The following is a 23828-nucleotide window of genomic DNA, read 5'->3' as shown; positions in this document are numbered from 1 at the left end:
GTTTTGGATTTTGTTTTGCAAGTTTCAGTCTTTATTTTAATTACTGTCTTTTACGTCGTATTCCAAGGATTGGGTAAATGTAATTATGATATTACATTGTTCAGTGTCTTTGCCTGTGATAACACTACGTATCGATTTTGTACTATACAGTCCAATAAATTCATATGGCGTATAGTTGGGGCGCAAGCGTACAAATGCTGAAAATTATATGAATACAAGTAATAGAGAATCAATTTTTTTTAAAAATATTATGGGGTGATAATTTCGGTCATGGCGTTATCAAATCTATCGTAAAGCCCTTTGGACTTTATTGGATTTGATCACGCCCGGACCAAAATTATCGCCTCATGATACTCAAAGAATGATTCCTTATTCCTTAAATAAAGGAAATTTGATTTATTGAGTTTCAATGTAGTTATTTTCCAAATAGACACAGCAGCTTTACCCCAGCTAAATTGGCTTCCTGGTTGCATTAATATAGCTGTTCTAATGTCTTATATTTCCTTCTTGTTTACAAATGCAGGGCCACGTCCATTCCGATCGACACCTTTGTCTCTAAGCAAAGTAGTTCAGCTCTCCTTACATAAACACGAGTGTTACAATAGTTTACAACCTTTATAATTCGTGTTGGGTATGATTTATTGGTATCCAAATACGACCGCTCCAAAGGAGAAGGTCTCAAAATAGTCAAACTTTTTCTTCAGCTCCTTTTTGGCGAGGTTAAACAACCTTTTTAAAGTAATATTGACTACCAACTACAAGAGGGTGTATTTTGAGCTGTTATATTTTCTACAAAGATCAAATCATTTTTGGGAGTTGATTTTAATCAACTCTCCTATGCAGTCACTCAGACAAACCGAAAGTGAAACAGTGTTTGGACCTCAGCACAAATCATTGCTGCTGACAAGATTTAGTTCTTGAAAATAATTGATGAATTCGATGTAATGTATGCTAAAGCATTGTTTTTCAAAGAAACCTATTTATAAATACCTTGAAAATAGTCAGATTTTAGATGGTATTAACAATTTAAATATTTTTTTGTAGTCGTATGTATTCCTACGCCAGAGTTCAATATAGTCTCGTTCAACTCGACGCTCGGCGGTCTCCGTAAATCCTTGTCTGAGATTTACGGTGTCAGCCGAGTGTTTGGTTGAACGAGACTAGAGTTTAATATTGCTTGGATCCATACAATTTTCGAGAAATATTTCTATCACTGATACATAGTTTGATTGAATTAATTTTATCTTTAAATATTATTTAACATGATTCATATGGGGGTTTCCCGACATTCTTGTCGAAAAATTCATATTATAAAAATGTGCGTAATTCAAATTAGAAACTACATGTACTTGTCATGCAAAATAACATATCATTGATTTTAAAATAAAATCAACTCCCGTCAGTTCTTCAGTACTTTGATTTTTTTACTTTCTATTAAAATCCTTCATTTTTTAAAAAGTTCTGCCCACAAAGTGGTAATGTTATTATTTACTCATTACAGATTAGTGGAAACAACAAAATATTTATTATGGATATGTTATTAATTGTCCATCAATAATCGTTTGTGTTTGGGTCTATATCACTTGCAATATTCACCTTTTGTATAGCTGTAGTTAAGAGGGCTGGGTTATTGTGTCCATTTTTAGACTAAATGGATCTCCTTAGGAAGAAGAGCACTGTATAAAGATGTAGGAAAACATTCAGGATTTTAAAGTTAAAATATATTTATCAGAATTAGTCTGTACAAAAAAATAGTTTATGGCCCAAAATATCATATCTAAAATTTCAAGGCAGATCTGCATGATGGGCATATACAGGGCGTAGCTAGAACTATATAATGTGTAGACTGTCAAAGAGGGTTACATGCAGGAGGGAGTAATTTTCCAAGATTTTTTTTTTTGAGGGGGGGGGGGGTAATATTATGCTTATCTGAGTACAATATTGTTATACATGTACGTGAAGACATTTTGGATTTCTCATAGTTTTTGTTAGCCCTGTATATAGATGAGTGGTATGAGTATCACAGATCGGAGCATATCAATATGTATAAATGTTCCACAGATCAAATACCATTGATAACTTTGAACATTCAATTTCGTGATAAATCAAATGCAGTGTCATGGTAAACAGTTGTACATTTAGCACAACTTTTATTTTTGTTTGCTGTAGATAAAGTTTTTTTTCATTGGTAATTGTCGAACTGATAAGACATGCGACTTTAAACGTGAAACAGCAGGAAAATTAAGATCTTTTGCGGATTATGAACGAACTCATGTCTGTAAACTCCGAAACAATTTAAAAGCATATCAGTGCAGCTGATCTAATCAGGTTGACCACGAATGTTATTTATAATACAGTGTATAATGAAAGAAAATAAACACATGAAAATAGGGTTTTTAAAAACAATTGAAACATGAGACATGTTGTGGATGTTTGGAAATTAATGTGTTTAATTGATCCGAGCCTAACGAAGCTTCCCTAAGAGTCCTTAGAAGTCATGAGGATTTGTTCGCTCAATTTGCAATTCAAGCACTTAATTTTTTCTGCGATGAAGTTCTTGAACCATGCATACCCCCCCCCCCCTACACATACACACACGTTTATGCAACGCTAGATAAGTTACCCCCACCCCACCCCCCACTGCCATGAACGACTGTATATATAAATCATCTAAATTTATGCCATATTAATTATGATGTCACAGTTGAGTGTTATTTAAAAGAATGAAATTAAATCCTCATTCACACAATTTTCTGGTATGAAAGTCAACTGCTTATATTATCTTTTTTGGGATGGGATGGGGTGTCAATGAAACACGTATGTATAAACCAATTTTTATGGTCACATCACGTATATAAACATATTTATTTTTTCATGGCACTTGGATATCCTATAATTTTCTATTCCAGTGCTTTCCTTTAATTTAGCAGTATATTATTGGCAAGATACATGTATATCAATAATGATTTTTAAAACTATTCCTAATTAAAAGCAGATTGAAATTTAACAAAATTCTGTTCTTTAAAAAGCTAACACCATGTAATGATTGATGAATGATAAGATGGAATATAAATTAGTTTCACCTATAAGTAAGGACTTTGGTTCAAGATATAACCCCGAACTTTGTAGATTATCAGTCCTACATCGTAAGATCCCTTGGCACGTGGTCTTTTTATTTTATACAATATATATCAAATTTAACAACAATACAGGCTCATAAACATATTATGCATAATTCTGTTTTGATGTGAAAGGGAAATGCTTTAATTTATAAATGATATAAGACTATTCCATAGGAATCCATCCAGGATAAATGTAATTACTGGGATCATTGTTGAAGTCTTTTGCATATCTAGAGCCAGGGGCGAACACCTGTTTATAGTACAGAGTCGTCCCCCTTGTCATCCATGCTGCCCACCAGCCGAATGTCCCCACCGACATGATGGTGTGATTGGTCAGTGACAGCAGCGCCATGTCCTCGGGCCCAGAATTCCCTGTCGAAATATACACGTTGGTTTTATTTTTCAACCCGTTCTTACTCCATTTGAGATCATCGGACGCCACAATGAAAAGAACTGCGGGATATAAGTTCTCAAAGTAGTTCATGGCGTTTAGGTAATAACTGATGTTGGGTGTAATTTGGCCGTATTTGTTGACGGCTTTAGACGTGTAATCCCCCCGTCTGATGTGTACCCCGACCAACGTAGAGTTCTTGGAACAGCACGGAAAGTCTGAGGTACTCAGAATGTCATTCAACTGTTTGTTGGCTCTTCGTGCTATTGTATCCTGAAATCGAAAGATTTCTCGTAAGTTATTCTCGTACTGAATCCAATACTTCCAGGACTGAAAGTATCCATTGAATTTGGCACTTGTAAGAAATGGAACTTGGATGATACGATCATCGAACGAACACGGCCACCTCTCCGTGTAGGATTTGACGGTACCACAAGATGCGTGGTTCTCACCGAGACCTTGCAACGTTGTCTTGTTAATCCTGAATACGTCACCGGGCAGGAAGTTATCGGATATAACCGGATATAGACCCTTGCTCATGGACACACTGTACAGGAAGGCGTACTGAAACATCAGGTTACCCAGTCGCCCGCGAAAACCAATGCACGCTATTGGCGTATTTCTTATTTTCACATTGGTGTACGATTTTTTCTTGAACCGTTGGATAAAAACGAACAGACAAGCTGCCAATACAAGTATCCCTATCTCTGTAAGATAAATAGATACCATTAAATACGTATACATGTAGTTATATTGAATGCAAATGATAAATAAATCTTATGGCGGAAAAAAGACAATGTCATGAACATAAGTATGTGTCCTTTTAATATCTAGTGCATGGTCGTGCTATGAAATATCTAAGATTTGACATATTTTTTCAGTAAACTGTATTAGAAATGATATGTTCATAAAAATATCATGTCTGTAATTATTAATATACATGAAAGAACTAATATATGCGCCAAAGAATTTCGGTCAAACAATTTCCATCGTGTCCTATGGAGAGAATGAACTATTTCTTTTCAAGAGTTTGAGCCTTTGGATAAAGGGTATCCGTGCAGGGATTATAACTATCTTACTTCCGTTGCCTTATCACAATTATTAGCATTCTGGGTTAAACTGTCCATTCTACATTATTGGCTACGGATTTAAAATAAAATTGCCGACACCATTTTTTTTATCCATTTCAATGAAAAAAAGTTAAACAAAATGAAGTTGCGTTGTACCTTTCAAACGACTTCCCATAGATAAGAAAATCCTGGCGACCGATTAACTAATGTGATATTAACAGCCACTGATCAAATATTGAGTCTTTCAAGGCAAACAACGGTATCCTTTGTTTTACTTGGGCATGTAATGTTTTGTAGATCTCTTTCAAATTCTAGATCATGGATTTGACATTGTTTTTTTTAATGAAAAAAAGGCGATATGGACATGAAAGTTTCTTTAAATAAATACATGTATGGTATGTACTAATAATATAGAAATCATCATATCTAAGATGCACTGTATAAAGCCTGACGTCACGTCCTTTAATTATTACTGGTAAAAAAAATACAGAAAATAAAGAACTCACTGATGATGTATCTCCATAGTTTCCGCATGTTGTATGAACACAGCACGAGTTTCCCCTTACATTATATGTTATTCTGCAGTACCGTGGTCGCGTACACACATGCAGGTGCCATCAGCTCATTCCGTTCTGATATCAGACACACGTTACCTCACCCTGTCCACAAACAACATAGTCGTACAAATCAAACACCGTCACTGATACCCAGATAGAGCGATGAGAAAAATGAAAGGGTGCATGCGAAGGGGTCCTTAAATTTTAAGTGACAAAACGGGTATATAGCGACAAACAATTCTGCTGACTGGTATATGTACTAGAAATCGGAGAGAAATTGTCTTAGAAGTAATAAACATATTGATTTTGAACAATTTATTTCCGTATATGGATTAGTATTTGTATACATGTATTTTTTAACATCAAACGCAATCACTACACGTAAACTTACAATGTAAACATTTATGAAGGAGTTTATGTTTTAATTTTGTGTTTCACTCACAGTTATCAGTATTTATTTGATAATTTATTAAATTAATAAACGATTACTTTACAGGATGAACCTATACAGCTTTCGTTTGTTATTATCCGACTTTGAATTCAGGTATGCATACGCAATTAAACTTAAATCTGCGCAATTTCATTCAATTTTGGACAACAAGCGATAGCATTATCACATAACAAAAAATGCTGGCCTCATTTTGATAAGAAAAAGATATATACAAGTACATTGTAATATGGGTGGAAAATGAAATAAGTTCATCATCTACATCATAAATTACTCGTTAGTATTCTCGTGTGTTTAAGATAACTTAAAAGAACGGTGTTTTTTTTATATTAGAATTTATCTTCTTTGAATCACCGTAGATCAAAAAGCTTCAAAATGATGCATTTTGTAGGATTCTTACGCTATCAAAAGGGATTACTTATAATACACTCTTTAAGGTGTGTTTGTATATATTTAAGGAAGAATTCATGTAACCTGGCATACAGGACTGTCTGTATCACTTTATGTAAAGCATATGTGTATATATCTGTCCTCAGTAAATGAGATGTTTGGAATTAAAAGGGTCATGGCATTTTAAAACAAGTTTTTGTTATTAGAAAAAAAAATCCCAATTAAGTTCATGATTTTAAGCAAATGAAAAACGTGCATACCAGTGCATGAAATTCTTAAATAGGGACGTTCATATGGGTTTCAGGCTGTGTTTAAGCCTTCCGTCTTCTTAATCTCCTTGAGGTGCAACCCAAACTTAGGAACCACAAAGTCTAATAGTAGTTTCACAAGCAGTTTATTAAAGAGCATGATCGTATAGGTATGTCAATGTTACATCAATAAGAAGCTGTCCAAATTAAAGACCTATCAAATTCCAACATCAAAATTTTAAGCCCAAAAATTAAAAATCTCTGATTCAAATTATAATTTCACATCCAAATAAACTGTCTAACATCATTTCACAGGGGATTATATAACATTTATGTATGATTGACAGATCTGACTAGTTCGGCCCATCTACGATCATTTAGTGTTCAAATTCCAGAGTTATATTTTATTTCTTATGGTGTTCCGATGGGGCCACATCGACCTTCGCACTTTCGCCTATAGGGCGAGGGGGAAGTTGCGACGGCGAGGGGGCAAAAGTGCGAAGATGTGACGGCGAAGATGCGAAGGCAAAAGTGCGAAGTTTCGAAGGCAATTTGGATATGTGTGCCCGCATTCTACACCTGGTTGCATAACATTTAGGAATACTGTGCAGTGCTACAAGAGTCACCGAGTGCATTCTGTTAATTAGTTATCATTACCACAATACATTGCATGCGCAGTATCTAGATATATATCAAAGTACTGAAAGTACTGATAGACGGAGGCATCATTTCGGAGGAAATTAAACTAATGAAATTTTATATGTTTTTTTTTATTTAAGGAAAAACAGCGCGCTTACCGCTTATCATGTCAGAATATTCGCGAAGCGGTTTAGTATTATGGCAATTTAAGGTCGCGAGGATATTTTTCAGGTTGACATCAGAGTAAGGTAGATAATAATAAAATAATTAGTGTTGTTCTCTTATTTTAACCTTATTTATAAGCTTGTTATATTACTTCGTAAAGGTGTTTATTCTTTACAAAAAAGGAAGAAGGAAATTATTTTGCATCACAAATCAACATGGGAAACTGTACATGTTATTAAATCCATACAACTTGAACTCGAAAAATACAATGCAAACTATTTATGTACACATTTCTTTTCTTGTGTATATTTAGTTTAAGTCGATATAATTTCCTGTGTATAGTGATTTGCAAACCCAAGGTAGAAAACGGCATATCCTAGAAGTTTCCACACCTGTTCAAGACAAAAGATAACTTCTAAATTGCAAACTACTTTGTCTAACTGTACAACACCCCCCCCCCCCCTCCTTTTCTATCTTGCAGAAGGGGTTTACGTACATTCATTTGAAATATACTAATATTATGTATTCATAAAATTAGTATCCACAAAAGAATATAGTACATTGTGATTGAATCGAGCATGCAGTTTCAGTCCAAGTCTACGTGTTACCCCTGTTAATCAAATCAACGCGCGAGGTGCACCACGTGTTCCTTCCAAGATAAGGGCAAAAGTTTCGTTCTAATAATTTTCATTTCAAGTAAGGAGAACAGAAGTATGCCTAACAATAAAGTATTCTACACTGTTTGCTATGTTTGATTTCAAGTAAAGAGAAAGGAAGCACGCCTATCAATGAAGTATTCTACACTGTTTGTTATGTTTGATTTCAAGTAACGAGAAAGGAAGCAGCCTATTAATGAAGTATTCTACACTGTTTGTGATGTTTGATTTCAAGTAAAGAGAAAGGAAGCAGCCTATCAATGAAGTATTCTACACTGTTTGTGATGTTTTGATTTCTAGCAAAGAGAAAAAAGTATGTCTAACAATGAAGTGCATGCATGTATTCTACACTGTTTGTGATGTTTGATTTCAAGTAAAGAGAAAAGAAGCATACTTATTAACAATGAAGTATTATACACAGTTTGTGATGTTTGATTTAAAGATTGATATACTGTGTTTGTGAAGTTTAATTCGTATACTTCTTTTTTCTCAACAGAAATCTCTCAATCTCTCTCTCTCTCTCTCTCTCTCTCTCTCTCTCTCTCTCTCTCTCTCTCTCTCGTTAAGACCATGACCGTATTCAAGAAGAAACATGTATCTTAATATATTTAAAACAACTTTGCACATTCCTATGCGCTTGGTGCATTCATCTGGCATTCATCTGGCATCAAAAACTTTTGAATTTCGAAAATTGAAAGAACAATTGTCATAATTTAACCATGCTAATGGCTTAATGTCATTATCTCAAGATGTCTCATGTCCCCAGGTTTCAGAATTAGAAGGTTGTTATATTGGTCTCACAAATACAAAGATAAACTATATTGATTCTTGGACCTTTATCTAAGTACTGTAATAATGCATGGTGCATCGGCCATCTGTCGCGGTTAGAGATCGACGATTCATATCAATTAAAAAATGGACGTTATCTGCACGAGTCGGCAGCAGACCAAACCTTCCGTACATATTCTAGAAACAAGTAGTAGATCCAGACCCCTGTCACCGTGTCTTTTTTATTTGATTACGGTTTTTTTTAGAAAAAATTTATTAGGTAACTTTTTTAATTAGTAATTACCGTTGGAATTAAACGATGCTTCTTTCATACCTCTGACTTTTGAACTGTATATATAATGATTGACCTTATGTACCATTTCATGGTTTGAGCGATTAAACTGAATTGAATTTCATATCCGAAAAAAGGTATTTATTGTTCAACAGTTCTTGACACCCCGAGACTTTTCCTCTCTATGACAATAGGTCACAATATGGCGATTTTAACCCATTGTAAAACTGTTTGTATCGCGCCACGTTTGTGTCTATATCTGAAGCGCAATGCGTACAACTTCGGTCTGCTGATCTTCTTGTATGAATACTATTGGTACATTACTTAGATTTAGAACAAGCAACCACAAACATGATAAACTGCCAGTTGAGGTAGGTAGATGGAACAGGAAACATGTACCTAGAAATCAATGATTTTGTAATTTATGTAAAAATAACATTGGCGATGAATTATCACTATATTATTAGCTGTTATTAAAGAAGCATCACTGGTCACGATTTTGGTCAAGTTCTATTTTTCTGATTTTATAATTTACAATGCTTAAGGAATGCATTTCTAATGATCAAATGAAGTTTGAGAGTCAGTCGTAGAGTTAAAAGCAAGACAGAGCTCACAATTCTTTGTCATGTAAACAAGGCTTGTGTCCTGTTTTTGTTTTCATATATATAGGTTCAATATACCAAATAAAACAATCTTTTTTGAAACTGAATTGTATATCTTCTTATTCATTTTGAGAATGAATAGACACATTTCGTATCTTTAAACACTCATTTTAGGTCTAAAACTGGAATTTTCACTTAAACATTCAAAATGTAAACAAAAGCGTTGTTTACATGTACATAGCAAAGAATTGTAAGCTCTGCAACTCATTTATAACTCAATTCGGACTTTCAAATTTTGGTTGCCTACTAAAATACCTTACTGATGCAATGTAAACATTAAAATCGGAAAAATAATTTTTGCCCCAAATCGTGACCATGCCCCTTTAATAACTTAAGTAAATTTATCGATAAGAGATCGAGTCAACTCTCCAGGTTGATATGTACAGTATACACTCAAGCTCTTTGTATATAACATTGTCTGCATTGTATATATATTTTTTTCTATCTCATTAAATACAATCTGAGAATAAATGAATGAAATTGATCCGCAGGTCCTCAGTTCAAATACGACAAGGATTTTTGCTTTAACCCCCCCCCCCCCCCCCGAACCTTTTTTCTTTAATCCATATTGAAGTCAAACGCATGCTTAGCCATGCTACATTTCCATATCTCTAAGAAATAGATATGTAGGGCTTGTATGCAAAACTTTTCCCCAAAGTTTTTGAGGACCCTTAAATCTCGAGTTGATGTAAATCCTCCATACCAACAAAAATTAATTTACAACCGACACAACAACCAAGAGTTAATCTTTGTCAGCCACATCAACCAAAACTTGATCTTAACCCCCAACATCAATTAAAAGTTGATTTAAATCTCCTAAATCAATCACATGTTGACGCATCATTCAAGCTTTAATCTTAATCCTCCACATCGACTTAGAGTTGATTTAAATCTGTCACATCAACTAAAACTTTACTAAAATCCTACACATACCAAAACCAAAAGATGATTTTAATCCTCCACATTAACCAAAAGCTGATCTAAATCATCCACATCCACCAAAGGTTGATTTAAATAAACAAAAATGAGTTGATTTAAATCTTCCACGTCAACTAAAACTTTATTAAAATCCTACACATCAGCCAAAAGTTGATTTTAATCATCCACGTCAAACCAAAGTTGATTCAAATCCTCCAAATGAGTCAAAAGTTGACCTACTTTGTCCACATCAACACAATCTTGACCTGAATAGTCATCCAATAGTTGAACTACATAGAGTTGATCAACATCAACATATGAAAGTTTATCAGTCTTTTACATGCATTAAAAATTGATCTTAGTTTTTCTAACATTTTCCAAACAGTTTGGAATTAACAATCAAAGGCCTGAAGGGCCACAATGGCGTCGAGTTAAAGTTAATTTGAAGAGTAAAAACCTAAATAATTTTTTAAACAAGTGAAAAGCTGTCAATGTGACAGCTAACTGGGTTTTCTTTTTATATGCGAACTGTATCCATAATCCATGTCAACCCATATCCAGTGAAATAAAGTACCCCATTGCAATATTTTGCTAAAAAAGACTTAGTTCAAAAGCTGGTATTTTTTTCACAAATAATCAGAAATAAAAATCCTAGAAATATGCACACCTCTGATACATGTATAATTGATCTGCAAAAGAACAACTTCTTATCTTGAAAACTGTAAGAAGAGTTATCCGTACAATGAGGGTACGCTATATGCAATATTTTGCCAAAAAATTACTAAATTCAAAAGCTGGTATTTTTTTCATAAATTATCAGTAACCAAAATCCAGCAATAAGCACACCTCTGATATATGTATAACTGATCTGCAAAAGAAAAATTTCCTATCTTGAGAACTGTAGGAGGAGTTATCCGTACAATGAGGTTATATGCAATATTTTGCTAAAAATTGACTAACTTCAAAAGCTGGTATTTTTTTCACAAATTATCAGTAATCAAAATCCTAGCAATATGCACACCTCTGATATATGTATAATTGATCTGCAAAAGAACAACTTCTTATCTTTAAAACTGTAAGAGGAGTTATCCGTACAATGAGGGTACGCTATATGCAATATTTTGCCAAAAATGACTAAGTTCAAAAGCTGGTATTTTTTTCATAATTTATTGAAAATCAAAATCCTAGCAATATGCATACCTCTGATATATGTATAATTGATCTGCAAAAGAACTGTTCCTATTTTGAAAACTGTAGGAGGACTTATCTGTACAATGAGGGTACCCTATATGCAATATTTTGCCAAAAAATGACCATGTTCAAAAGCTGGTATTTTTTTCATAAATTATCGAAAATAAAAAAATAAAAAATACATTAGTCAACTTTAATAAAAAAATAGAAAATGTTATTTATCACATAACTAATAAAATTACAATTCATTACAAATTTGCTCACCTCTTAAAAAGTTTTGAATTTTAATTGAAAATTTAAGTTTATAGAAATATCTTAGGAGTTATAAAATTTTTATATTTTTTTCTCTATTTATATGGAAATAAATATTAAAATTATTTTTGTGTTTAATTCTATATATTGTATACTGCTGATAACCACTCTGTCTCTTATTATCAATTTCATCTAAAATTCACAAGGGTCCAAATGACACGGGCCGAAAATATCGGGGGTAGATAAAAGAAAGCAGTCATTCACGTTGTTTACAAAGTGAAAGTAGTTCACTTAACTTTTGGTTGTAGATGTACTTATCGCTCGATTAGGAAGTTTTTTTTCTACAAGATCAAACATTTGTGCATTGTCAATTTTCGATATGGATACAAAATAATCTATTTTGCAGGCTAGTACATTTCATAACCAAATTGAGTATGTAAGCCCAGCTATCGCATGTGTCTCGGTGCTAGTGTATTTATCCGCTGAAACCGAGACATATTGTTTTCAATAAAATGAGAACATTTTTAAAGACGGCAACCATTTCGAATCTGCAAACTTGTTTTGTTGACGTACAGTTCTGCTCGAAATTGATGTATGTCATCTATTTTTCTTCAAACACATACGAAAACTTTGCACTCATTTGAGTTGTTTGGCTCCTAAAAATGTAACTTCCGGACGTACGATCCCTAGATGGCTTTCGAGCTTCGCTCGACGCCATAAAAAATTAACAAAGTGTGTTTGCAATTCAGTGTTTTTATTTTGTTGCCCACATCTGAACTATCAACATACAAAAAAATGTATGTTCACAATAAAGTGTTCATAATTCATGATGGGTACTCAGATTTAATTGCACATAAATCTAGTACACAAACAATTTTAGAGACACTCGCCATTGTAATTTAAACGATACATAATATATTTCTGGAAAAAAAATATATTGGAAAACATAACACACATACATCAAAATTGTATGTCCACATATACAATCATTTATCAAAAACAACTTATTCTAAATACGTAAGTTTTGGTTGTTAAAAAATTCCTTTTTAAGTAATATCAGTTGAGTTTTTATTTAACATTCAGTATTTTTCTTTTTTTTAAATAATTGTTAATGTCTATTTATTTTCACATGCATATGCATTATATATCTATTATAGCATGCATATAAATTTTATAACTAAGTGTGTGAAGATAATAAATCTAAATGATAGTTTCTTATAAGAAAAAAAAAGGATTTTTATTACAATACTCAAAAATTACTTTTTTTAACATCTGCAATGAATTTGAATTTAATATTAAGTGAAATATGCATTTTGAATGCCAATGAACAAATGAAAACCTTTTGATTATACTTGTGTATGGTTTTTATGGTATATTTATAGCAACAAGGAACATATTACCCAGGAATGACACCTAAACACAGGAACTAGTTCACTGGAATGTTAGTAGATTTACAAAGTATACAAGAAATCTAATGCATTCTACATGTATTACATACATAAGTAATTATAAAAGAAAAGGGCAGTATAAGCTTCAAAAAGATTATTTTTTCTAGCAATGGGTATTAGTCCACATGGACAGAAAACCCTTGTCTGGCACAAAAACTATTAGCAATTTAACCCAAAAGCCTACCAAAGAGTTTCTGAACTCAAAAGTGTAGACATCACTAATATTTAATATATAATACGAACTAATCAAGCAGGATTATCAATTAAAAAATACTGTCAAATCATAACACAATTTAGCAAGATATACAAATGGGGTTCAGACCAGAAATAATTCAAACATTGCTGATACAAGTAGTTGAAAAACTAATCATTTAATTTTTTTTTTTGCCTCAATGAACAATAATTGAAAACTGATAAAGACATGGGAACCCAGTACATGCTTATTAAGTATTAAAACAAAGCAAAAAGATATTACTTTTCAACAATCTTGTGTCCCAATCATGGATAAACAAAAATCACACCATTTATAACCATCAGCTGTTGAGATGGAATGGACAACTTCCTGGATAAGACATTTTATATATCATACCGACATTACAGGTTAATTTTGGAACTCAAATTGCTGTCAGTGAATCATATTTTATGGTGTTAATCATCTGAAGCTGTCTGATTTTGAAAACATCTTAAACAGAAATTCATCGATCTTAGTAGTAACTCATTTAATAGATATATAACCCTACTGATTGAACACTTCTGTTAGATATACTGTATACAAGGAAATATTCTCCCCCTTTCGCCCTTGTTGCCTGGGGGCAAATTTAAGACTGGGTGAATCCCTATATCTCTCTTGAAACACAACTTTATCAGGGCAAATTCAAGATGGGGCGAAACTGTTTGCAAGTGAAGAAGGCGAAAATAACACGGGGCGAAAACAACCCAGTACACAGTAACTGTGGTGAGGATCCATGTTGTGTCTATCCATGAAATCAAATGTTTGGTGAAGTGTGATGTGATGAACAACAGATTTTTATATGACCAATGTCCATGAATCTATGTATCCCTAAACTGTGAAATTTACTAAATGGAAAATGAAAAATGATGCCCTCAAATATGAATGTAACCCACTTTTAATATGCTAAGCATTATAAAAGGTCAAAAAATCCACAGAAACATATTTTAAATGTAGCATAGCAGTTCCTTTCATCAACAAAGAAGAATGGAGCTTGGGAAATCTAACCTTACATGTCTGCTTTATCCAAAATTTATGGAAGGTATTCTACTTTAATCACATTAAGACAATAAAAAATAATGTGTACACATAAAAACAACATTAATCTGTGGTAAACAGTCCTGGTTCATTCTATGCCAGGTTCACATTATCTTTAGCGTTTCGATAGAACACATGTACACAAGCTCTTTAGAATATTGAATCTGCTGTGAAAATACAACATCACTGATACCGATACAGCTTGAGATTGTACATGTATCTGTTAAATCTAGTAGCATCTTAAGAGCAACAGATCTAAAACTTGCATAAATCATATTGTAAACTGAAAGTGAGAAAAATGCAAAAATATTAATATTTTAACTCTATCAGGATCAAATTTTCAGGGGAAAAGTCATGGAAATGTAATAAAATAAGCCAATAGAGTACATGTATATAATACAAAGAGGTGACATCAGTCCCTTTACTTTTTGGAGACCCTCATCATATAAAGTATAACCATATACACGGTACAAGAGATAAGTTGGAAAACCTGTTCATTTTTTAAAGATCTTAATCATAGTAACATCATTTCTAAAATAATATGCAAGCAAACCCACTGCAAAACATTCATTAACAGTATGAGTTACTAAAATGGATTTCACATTTCAGGCAGTTTGAAAACAAATGTCTCGGAAACAAAATATAGCATAATTCATCAAAATCATAGTTAAAAGTTAAGTATTTGATCCACATGGACTATAAATGGATAAATAAATAATAATATGTATTCATATAAAACAAATTTAATATGCACCCTAAATTCAGATATGTCATCACTTTGATATTAACTCTCCATCGGAGTTGTCTTCCCCTTGCTCCATTTTCTGAGTAATGTTTGCCATGTCAATTTTATGTTGGGTTTTCATTTCCTGTCTACGAACTTCAGTATACGCCCCTGATCCGAACAGCACTACAAAATTACTGGTCCACCACAGCGCTGACTTGTGGTCCTGGTAATACACACAGGCAAGCACTGTCTGGGCGCACGCTTTGGCCGTTCCAGATATGTTGTGAGTGAGGGGAGAGGTCACCTGGATCTGTAATCCTGTTATGTAACCAATCGCAAATCCAAATACCCCTCCGATTGTCATAAAGGTCCAGAATGTTGTGTTCCCAAGCTTTGGGAAGCTCCAGACTTCTCCGAATTCTCCAAACACCAACATGAGGGGGAGAAACAGGAAGCAGGCATTGACATTATTGTAGAAGGTCAGTCGCCAGATGTTGTTGTCAACGACGGCGAGGACTTTCTTGGTGAAAATAGAGTTCAAGGCCACACAGGCACTGGCCATGACCCCAAAGAATACACCCATTACCGACAGGGAGCCTGCAAAATAAAGTAAATTCACTGGTGGTCTTCACAGAGTGTAAGATAATGAAAGGATGTTTCTATTATTCTATTATTTAGCTGTATATGCATGACAAAGTTTGACTTGACAGAAAATTTCAAGTAAATTGAACTTTGAAAATTATTACAAAGAACTCTCTTAAATGTGAAACATGCATAACAAGTGATGCTTTTATGATGTTCACATTCAATTTTCTGTGTGATAAGTCATCTTAAATTCTCCTTATTTACATATAAGAAATTAACAGTCCTGAAAAACATCTATATAGTAATATCTTAATAGTTTAATTTCTACGGGCTGGTTAGGAAAAGTAATGAAAATATCATGATGAAAACTTTTTGATAAGCGATACTTTGTGATCTATAGATCCCTCTGTAATTTGTTTTCAATTTATATGTCTGTTAGTATTGAAGATACAGGTGTGCCTTTTCATAAAAATATTTTTTACCTGCCACCCCTTCTTGATCCACTCCCATAAAGAAGCCAGCGATGATGATCAGACAGCAAACGATGGCCTTCAAAGAGGTGCTCTGCTGTAGCATTGTGTAGGAGAACACCTGTTGATTGAGACAAAGTCAGGGAAATGTAAAAGGACAAAACGAGCAACTACCAACAACTGTATTAACTGTATTATTACATCGATTTTTTTTTCATTGACAACAAAATGACTGGAAAACATTGATTCTTGATGAGCATGATGAAGTATAAAACTTACAGGTAATTCCACTATCTGATTGTAGTCTGATTAGTGATATAGATATATATTTCATAAAAAATGTCTACACAACAAAATCAAATCATTTTTGGTCTTGAGAATAATGTACAAACCACATTGAAGACAGTTGTCAGGGACCGCCCTATGTAGTAAAATGCCACTCCTACATACTTCAGACAAAGGTTGTTGAACGAGATCATGCACGCAAACACTATGGACAGAGGGAGCACCTGCAAATGAAAAATACTCTTACTGCTAAACATCGAACAGGTTTTCAAAATAAACATGTACATGCATATGATCTGTTAATATAATTTTCAGTTAGTGTTCATACTGTTAATACTATAGACTTGTCTGTGCAAATTTTTCAACCATTTATTCACGGCATTATATACAATTTAGTCAGTTAAATAATTTGCGCAAAAAAAGGATTCATTGAGGCAAAAATTGACACAGCTCGCACACTAAAATAATGAGTATCAGTAATATAAATTGACATCTCAAAACATTGTCTAATTCTTGTTGGATTGCAGGTTTTTCACCATCCATGAACATCTACATTGCTGGATTTTATCTAAATATTTTCAACTTATCATCATAGTCCTGTCACTAAAACTGCTAACTTTTATATTCTTCATGCCTACCCCTTTTAAGATCTGTGTGTCAATCACTATTGAAGGAAATGAGATCTGGTTGGGGAAAGCCTTGGACAGAGCACTCAGGATGCAGCACAAGCCAACCGTGACCACACACTGGAACCAGGTGATGAACAAGGGGGCGTTCAGCTGGAACAAAAAAAATTCATGATAATGATTATAAGAGTAGTAATTTACAAAATGGATTTTTGTATTACTGGTAATATTTTTCTAATGAATAGTGTTTTGTGTATAAGGTAACTTGACAGCTTTCAAATCCAGTCAGTCTGTTCATATTCATAATCAAAATACATGAACCAGGTATACCAGTATTATATTCAAATTGTTTATGTATAAGTAAGGTGTTTGTGTTTGGATCTTATAATTGTTTTTTAATGAATAACATTGAGCTACAAAAAGTTTCATCAATTTGAAAAATAAACATATATATGAGTCCCTAATACATATGTGAGATCCCCAGCATTGAAACTTTTGATGATTTTCATAAGTCTTACCTTTAAATCTTCACTGCTCAATAGATACTTGTTGAGAAATACCATAGAAATAGAAATAACCCTGAAATTTTAAAAAGTCATTCTAATAGAGTATGTACACTGTTGATGAAACAGTTAAAGGAATATACATCACCACTCACTATTATGCATAAAATTTATCTGACAAAAAATTATCAAATCAAACACATGGTGTTTGAAAGTGATTTAAGACTTCATAAACAATAGAAGCAAGGTTATTTTTTAGATATATTTAGTAGGCAATAGTAGCATTGCTATATGGACCATAGATAGCCTCAAAGGTTGGTAGTAGAGTAGCTGAAGAACAGTATGCCATTAATAGCAAGTTTAAACTTTTTGTGTTTAAATCAAAGTACTGAAGAACTGATGGGAGTTGATTTTATTGATTACTGTTCATTTTTAAATCAAAGATATGTAATTTCGCATAGCATGTGCAAGTAGTTTCTTAGCGCTATGTTAAAAGAATATTAGGCAATTTTATTCTTATATGAATTATCGGGCTTTTCCTACAAGAATTCCGGGCTATAGATCGAAAACTCATTATGAATCATGCTGTGTAATATCAGAGAAATAATCTTTGGTAATATTTAAAAATAGAATTAATGCAATCAACTTCTTAAGAATTCCAAGCTATAGACGGAAAACCCATGATGAATCAAGTTGTGTAATATTTAAAAATAGAATTAGTGCCATCAAATTCTATGATGCATTATGTATCAGTAATCGAAATATTTCTGGAAAATTGTATCTAAGCAATATTGAACTCTGGCGAAGGAACAAATACGACAACAAAACATATCTAAATTGTTTGCAGCATTTAAAATCTGACTTAGTATTTATGAATAAGTTTCTTTAAAAAATAATGCTTCTGAATGCATTCCGAATTAATCAATCATTTTCAAGTACTTAAAAGTACAAAGTCTTGTCAGCAGTGGTGATTTGTGTTTAGGTCCAAACACTGTTTCAAATCCGGTCAGCCAGAGAAACTGCATAGGAGAGTTGATTAAAATCAACTCCCAAAAACTGTAGTTCCACTACTCTCAGTAGAAATTTGACTCAACTTGATATTTGGACTGATACTTCATTCAATCTTGAAACAGTCCTTTATAATTCACCTCAGTCAATGATTCTTTGAAAATTCTGCCCAAATTTTGGTCACTTGTGACAGTTACAACTGTAATAGTGTTTTTGTTTCTCACACTCTTTAGTAAACTTTTCTCTATCACATATTAGGTCATTCAAACAGTTTATCTGGCTGGTGTGTTTGGCTTTTATTTAAAACTTAATCAGTATATCTTTTAAAACAAAAAAGGTTCCCTCAGATTTGTTTTTCTAAGAGAGTTTTACATCAATATGCAATTTTGCGCACATGCAGCATCAAAATTCTTGGGGATGATGAGCAAAAAATGAAACAACATCAAAACAAACACACCAACTGTATAAATTGTGGGCAAATCATTACAGTACCGATCAGACCAAATGTAACAGAAAGTAAACCCCAACTAAACCCTGGGTGTACTTTCTGGGTTTACTAAAGTGGACCCAGAATAAACCCAAAGTAAAGCCAGAGTGGACACTGTAAACCCGGTCAGAAGTATACCCCTGAAAGCAGATGCTATATGTGTATTCGGAATATACAAGGGCCAGGAATTACCGGTACAGGCAGTAGGATGGTAAGATAAGAGACGTGTCTGCTTCACACTTTAGTGTGTACAGCAACTTACAAGTAAACCCCGAGTGGACCCTATTGATTTTCAAAAAGTAAACCTCAAGTAAACCCCAAGTAAACCCCAAAAGGAAACTCCGGGTTTAGTTGGGGTTAACTCTGGTGTTAGCAGTCTAGACGGGACTCCCAAAACGGAGTTAACTCCCAAAACGGAGTCTTTGGCTCCATCATGCATTGCGGTAAAATGGCGTTTCTAATGTAAACAACGTGCGAGTTATGCCCCTTAGTTCTAAATAAATCGCTAAAATTGGCCAAAAACACGACAAAAATTAATTCCAAACTTTCAAAAACATTTCTAAACGTTTATGTGTCATATTAATGTCATATGTTCATAACCGTTTACTTGTATTACGTAAGATTAATTTTTAAAATGAAAAATTCACCCAAAACTTCGATCACGCACAACTATAACTGTTTTGAAAAAAAGTTAACGCTTGGATATGTTTATTTAACATTGTTTGTTAAAAGTATAGTCTCATTTTAATCTTTTTCATGCAAAATTATTTAATTATATTGAATAATTATGTATTTAACATGGCTTCCTAACATCGCAAATGCCGCGAGCGATTATTATTGTTTTGATGATAATTACCAGTTCAATTTAAAGAGTTATTGAATCTAGAGTGACAATTTGTTTCATTTTCTGGGCTTTCAAACAACCAATCCTATTTTTTAAATACCAAAAAGACGTTTTTAATCATCACTAGAGCAACCAGTTTTTGTTAGTAATCGAAGCTTTTTTCGTTTACGCACTTATCAATTAGTATGTTTGGTGATTTTAAATTGTAACACAATACGAAAGAAGTAAAATTTAATGCAATTTACCTTTTATTAACGATTAAATTCCATGAAAAACACAAAAATATCACTTTTTAAGCATCGTCCAAACGTCCAACTTCGAAGAGAAATAACTTTCTTAAGTGCAAATAAACCCCTATTTCGTGCAAATACGATCGATAGTAAATTATATCCTGGGTCTTTTAAAACATGTTAGAAGTCTGCCAACACATGCAGCACTTTGCAAGACGATTTCTTGTTGACCCCATGTTTTCATCGAAAAGTCGCCATATTTTGTACCAGTGCGCATGCGTAGACTCCCAAAACGGAGTCCAAAATGCTTGCAGAAATTCACTTCCGTTGACTCCGTTTTGGGAGTCCGTCTAGACTGGTTAGGTTGTGTCTCACTCTGATCGGTACTGTACAGAGGACACAAAAACAAATATCACGATTTAAACTGCAATGAGCAACCAAAGTTGGGGCAGAATTTCCTAACAAAAATTTTAAGCAACTGTCTCAAGTCATATGGGATATGAAGGTAGTGACATTGCAGAATACATGTATATAATTATGTACATAACCAGCATTAGCAGATTATGTAAAAAAATTACTGCAATGTCACAACCTTCATAACCCTCATGAATCACCAAAGAAAGCATTATTGCTTGTATGTACATCTTTCCATTAACAAGTCATTGTATTAATTGTAAAAGTAGGTAAAATTAACTAAATTAATGTTAATGTACTTAAATCAATGTTAGATAAAAGAAATAATCAAGTTGCCTGCTTATATGGGGATTCAAGTCTGATAATATTTATGGCTTTGTCACAAGTATTTTGTAAACTGAGCCCCATAGATCAGTAGCAAGGGTGTAGCTGGGAGAGCACATGCAAAATATTAAATCTGAATTTAATACACATCAATGGGTATCAGGATAAAACGTACCCAAGAGAAAACGTACCCAGGAGAAAACGTACCCAATCTCTAGGGTATGTTTTCTCCTGGAGAAAACGTACCCTATGAAAATCATAATTATACTGCTTAATAGTTTTTAATACTTTTAAATACTATTTTCATAATAAATATACAGAAATGTAAGAGTTTTATAGATATATGAATTTAATACTTTATAATTTGAAAGGGGTTTGGACATATTAAATAATTTTCAAATGCTACTTTTATGCATATTTCAATGCATAGATGTATAGAAATATATTCATTTTATGAATAAGATCTTTATAATAATTGTAGCAACTTTTATTTTAGTACGAAATAATTACCTGTCATAAAGTGTTATCAGTCTACTTCTTCTAATTATCCATTTAGCGGTAGCCTTACCAATTTGAGTTTCTCTATGCAAGATCCCCTGATTTTAATCATAGTGATAATCAATTAAATACCTGAGCAGTTAATTTATTATTATGTATAATATTATGTATTGCCTCCCCACGCAGGAGGTAGAGATATTCACTCTCCACACATTATACCGGTACATGTCAGTGGCGTCGGAAGCAAATTGACTGTTCAATGTTACATTTCGTAGTAGTTTCCATATATATGAATCAAACAAATATTCAAAAGACCTCAGTAGACTTGGTTTTATTAAGCAACTTTGTTCTATAGATAAATTTAAAAAAAAAATGTTAAAAATAACGCGATATCGACTTCTTGACATACTCATCATTTAGTTATCCAAATGAGATTGCAATAAAAACTTATTATTTAACGGTTTCGTTTATGGTGTATTAATTGTTGACTAATTAAACTGCCCAGGCCATGTCCGTGTATGTGTATGTTACAAACTATTGTCTTAATAATTTAAGTACATGACCATGGTGACTATGCATTTAAAAACTACAGCAACAAATGATACAAATGTTCATTGTATATTTTATTTTGTTTCATTTAAGAATATCTATGGAAACCATTATTTTCATAGGGTACGTTTTCTCTTGGAGAAAACGTACCCGGGTACGTTTTCTCCTGGAGAAAACGTACCCTATAAATTGGGTACGTTTTCTCCTTTGTACGTTTTCTCCTGGGTACGTTTTCTCCAGCATTCCATCAATGGCCATACAAGTAACTGTAGTACTGATCTATTGAAGGGCAAATTGACATGGTTTGGTGCAATATGACATAAGGGCTAAAGGTAAAATACTTCATTTAATTATTTACCTACTAAAATTTCGTCAAAACATATCAATGTGTCCTGCAATAGATCAGTACCGCAGTTACCGTGAAAGGGTCTATTTCCTTGCCACGGCCGCGCACGGATTTTTCCGGTCTCCTTGTATCGACGTATCCGGGTGCAATTTATAAAGTTCTCCCATGAAAGTTGTACATGTAATTAACAGTTCTCATACAAAAAATGCTTAATATAACAACACTTGAAAATGTCGTGCCTATGTTGCTTGCTTTATTGCATTCTTCAGTTACTGGAGATAAAAAACTAAGATGTTCCTGTGATGATTTTTTGTTTTTGTTTTTTTTCCAGATGAATAAAAAGTACACGTACCAGTAGGCAGCCACAACAGACGCAATCTTAACAGACTTGGCGAAGAACGACTCCATTTTGTTCCTCCTTGTCATGCCCGACTGATTATAAAAAATCTTTTACAACTTCGTTAAAAACTCAAAACACTGCGTGATGTTGGTGATCATGCCACGACACTGCACATTTCAGAGAACCAGTTTAAAAACGGGGAACCGGTTTTAAATATATCGTACGTAAAATGTTCGCATGAATTCGTAAATGTTTATTCACTTTTTTCATACTTTTTTTTATAATAAGCGCTAAAAATCTATTATAACAATAAATCTGATATAAATATAAATTGATAATAAAAAATATTTAAACAAACTAATGTTACAAAACAAAAGGCTCCTAGGCCTCAACAGTCACCTTGATTTTTTTAATGCCTAGCATAATTTAAAATTGCTTCAAAAAGTTATTTCATTTGTAGCCTGAAAAAATTCAATATTTAATTGAAAAGGGGTTGGGAAGACATGAGTTCTTGCTGTATATCAATATAGATTATTACATGTCACAGATTATCCTTTATGAACCTGAGAGTCATTATTTTCGTGGAGGTGCTAACTCTTGATTACTGTAACAACGCTGTTATACCGGCTATGTGCTGAGAGTAATGTTTTTATAGCTATGGTTTTTATATTCATTTATTTTCACCAACTGCATGAACTTCTCTTAAATAGCACCAGAACCCCTGATCCAATGGTCAAATTTCAAAATTCTCGCAGCTATGCTAGAGATTAATCCTTGCTCATAACAGCAAAGTAACTGGCTTGCAAGATGAGTATACCAAGAATAAGCAAAATCTAAAATTCAGCTAACAAGGGCAGAGACAATACAAAAAAAGATGCCAGCTATAGAGCACTTTACACATGTACAACGTCATTAATGCCCACAAAAGGTTCATGATATTTTGAGCCAGCATCTGTCTTGTGGTTGCTGGTGTAACAGTGGTCAGTTATTTCCCTCTTAAATCATCCCAGACTATCACGAGATACTAGAGATCATAATCAATAAAGAACAGCAACAATTATTCAGATGTTAAAATGGCTTTAGATTTATTTTATGATACGATATTTAA

At 33.3% G+C, this 23828-nt stretch overlaps 2 protein-coding genes across 2 annotated transcripts; both read right to left on the bottom strand.

Moving 5' to 3' along the window:
• Positions 1–3155: 3155 nt before the first annotated feature.
• On the bottom strand, positions 3156–5269 carry LOC105325959 (galactoside alpha-(1,2)-fucosyltransferase 1). The gene is made up of 2 exons (XM_011425771.4): positions 5090–5269; positions 3156–4220 (listed from the first exon to the last, which is right to left on the bottom strand). The coding sequence occupies exons 1-2, from the start codon at positions 5115–5117 to the stop codon at positions 3286–3288; spliced, it is 963 nt and encodes a 320-aa protein (XP_011424073.3). The 5' UTR covers positions 5118–5269; the 3' UTR covers positions 3156–3285.
• A 7237-nt stretch (positions 5270–12506) lies between these two features.
• On the bottom strand, positions 12507–22912 carry LOC105325960 (GDP-fucose transporter 1). The gene is made up of 6 exons (XM_011425772.4): positions 22733–22912; positions 17696–17756; positions 17190–17330; positions 16659–16775; positions 16279–16387; positions 12507–15808 (listed from the first exon to the last, which is right to left on the bottom strand). Exons 1-6 carry the CDS (start codon positions 22804–22806, stop codon positions 15258–15260), a joined length of 1053 nt encoding a protein of 350 aa, XP_011424074.3. The 5' UTR covers positions 22807–22912; the 3' UTR covers positions 12507–15257.
• Between the last annotated feature and the right edge of the window lie 916 nt (positions 22913–23828).

Source organism: Magallana gigas, chromosome 4, assembly GCF_963853765.1.
Source record: "Magallana gigas chromosome 4, xbMagGiga1.1, whole genome shotgun sequence".
Lineage (NCBI taxonomy): Eukaryota > Metazoa > Mollusca > Bivalvia > Ostreida > Ostreidae > Magallana > Magallana gigas.
This window is presented reverse-complemented; position numbering and strand designations above follow the sequence as displayed.

Coding starts and splice junctions, on each gene's coding strand:
- LOC105325959 (XM_011425771.4), bottom strand. CDS start 5,117: ATGCGGAAACTATGGAGATACATCATCA. Junction 4,221..5,089: donor ACTATGGAGATACATCATCA/GTGAGTTCTTTA, acceptor TTTATCTTACAG/AGATAGGGATACTTGTATTG.
- LOC105325960 (XM_011425772.4), bottom strand. CDS start 22,806: ATGACAAGGAGGAACAAAATGGAGTCGTTCTTCGCCAAGTCTGTTAAG. Junction 17,331..17,695: donor TGAGCAGTGAAGATTTAAAG/GTAAGACTTATG, acceptor TTTTTGTTCCAG/CTGAACGCCCCCTTGTTCAT. Junction 15,809..16,278: donor GGATCAAGAAGGGGTGGCAG/GTAAAAAATATT, acceptor TTTATTTTGCAG/GCTCCCTGTCGGTAATGGGT.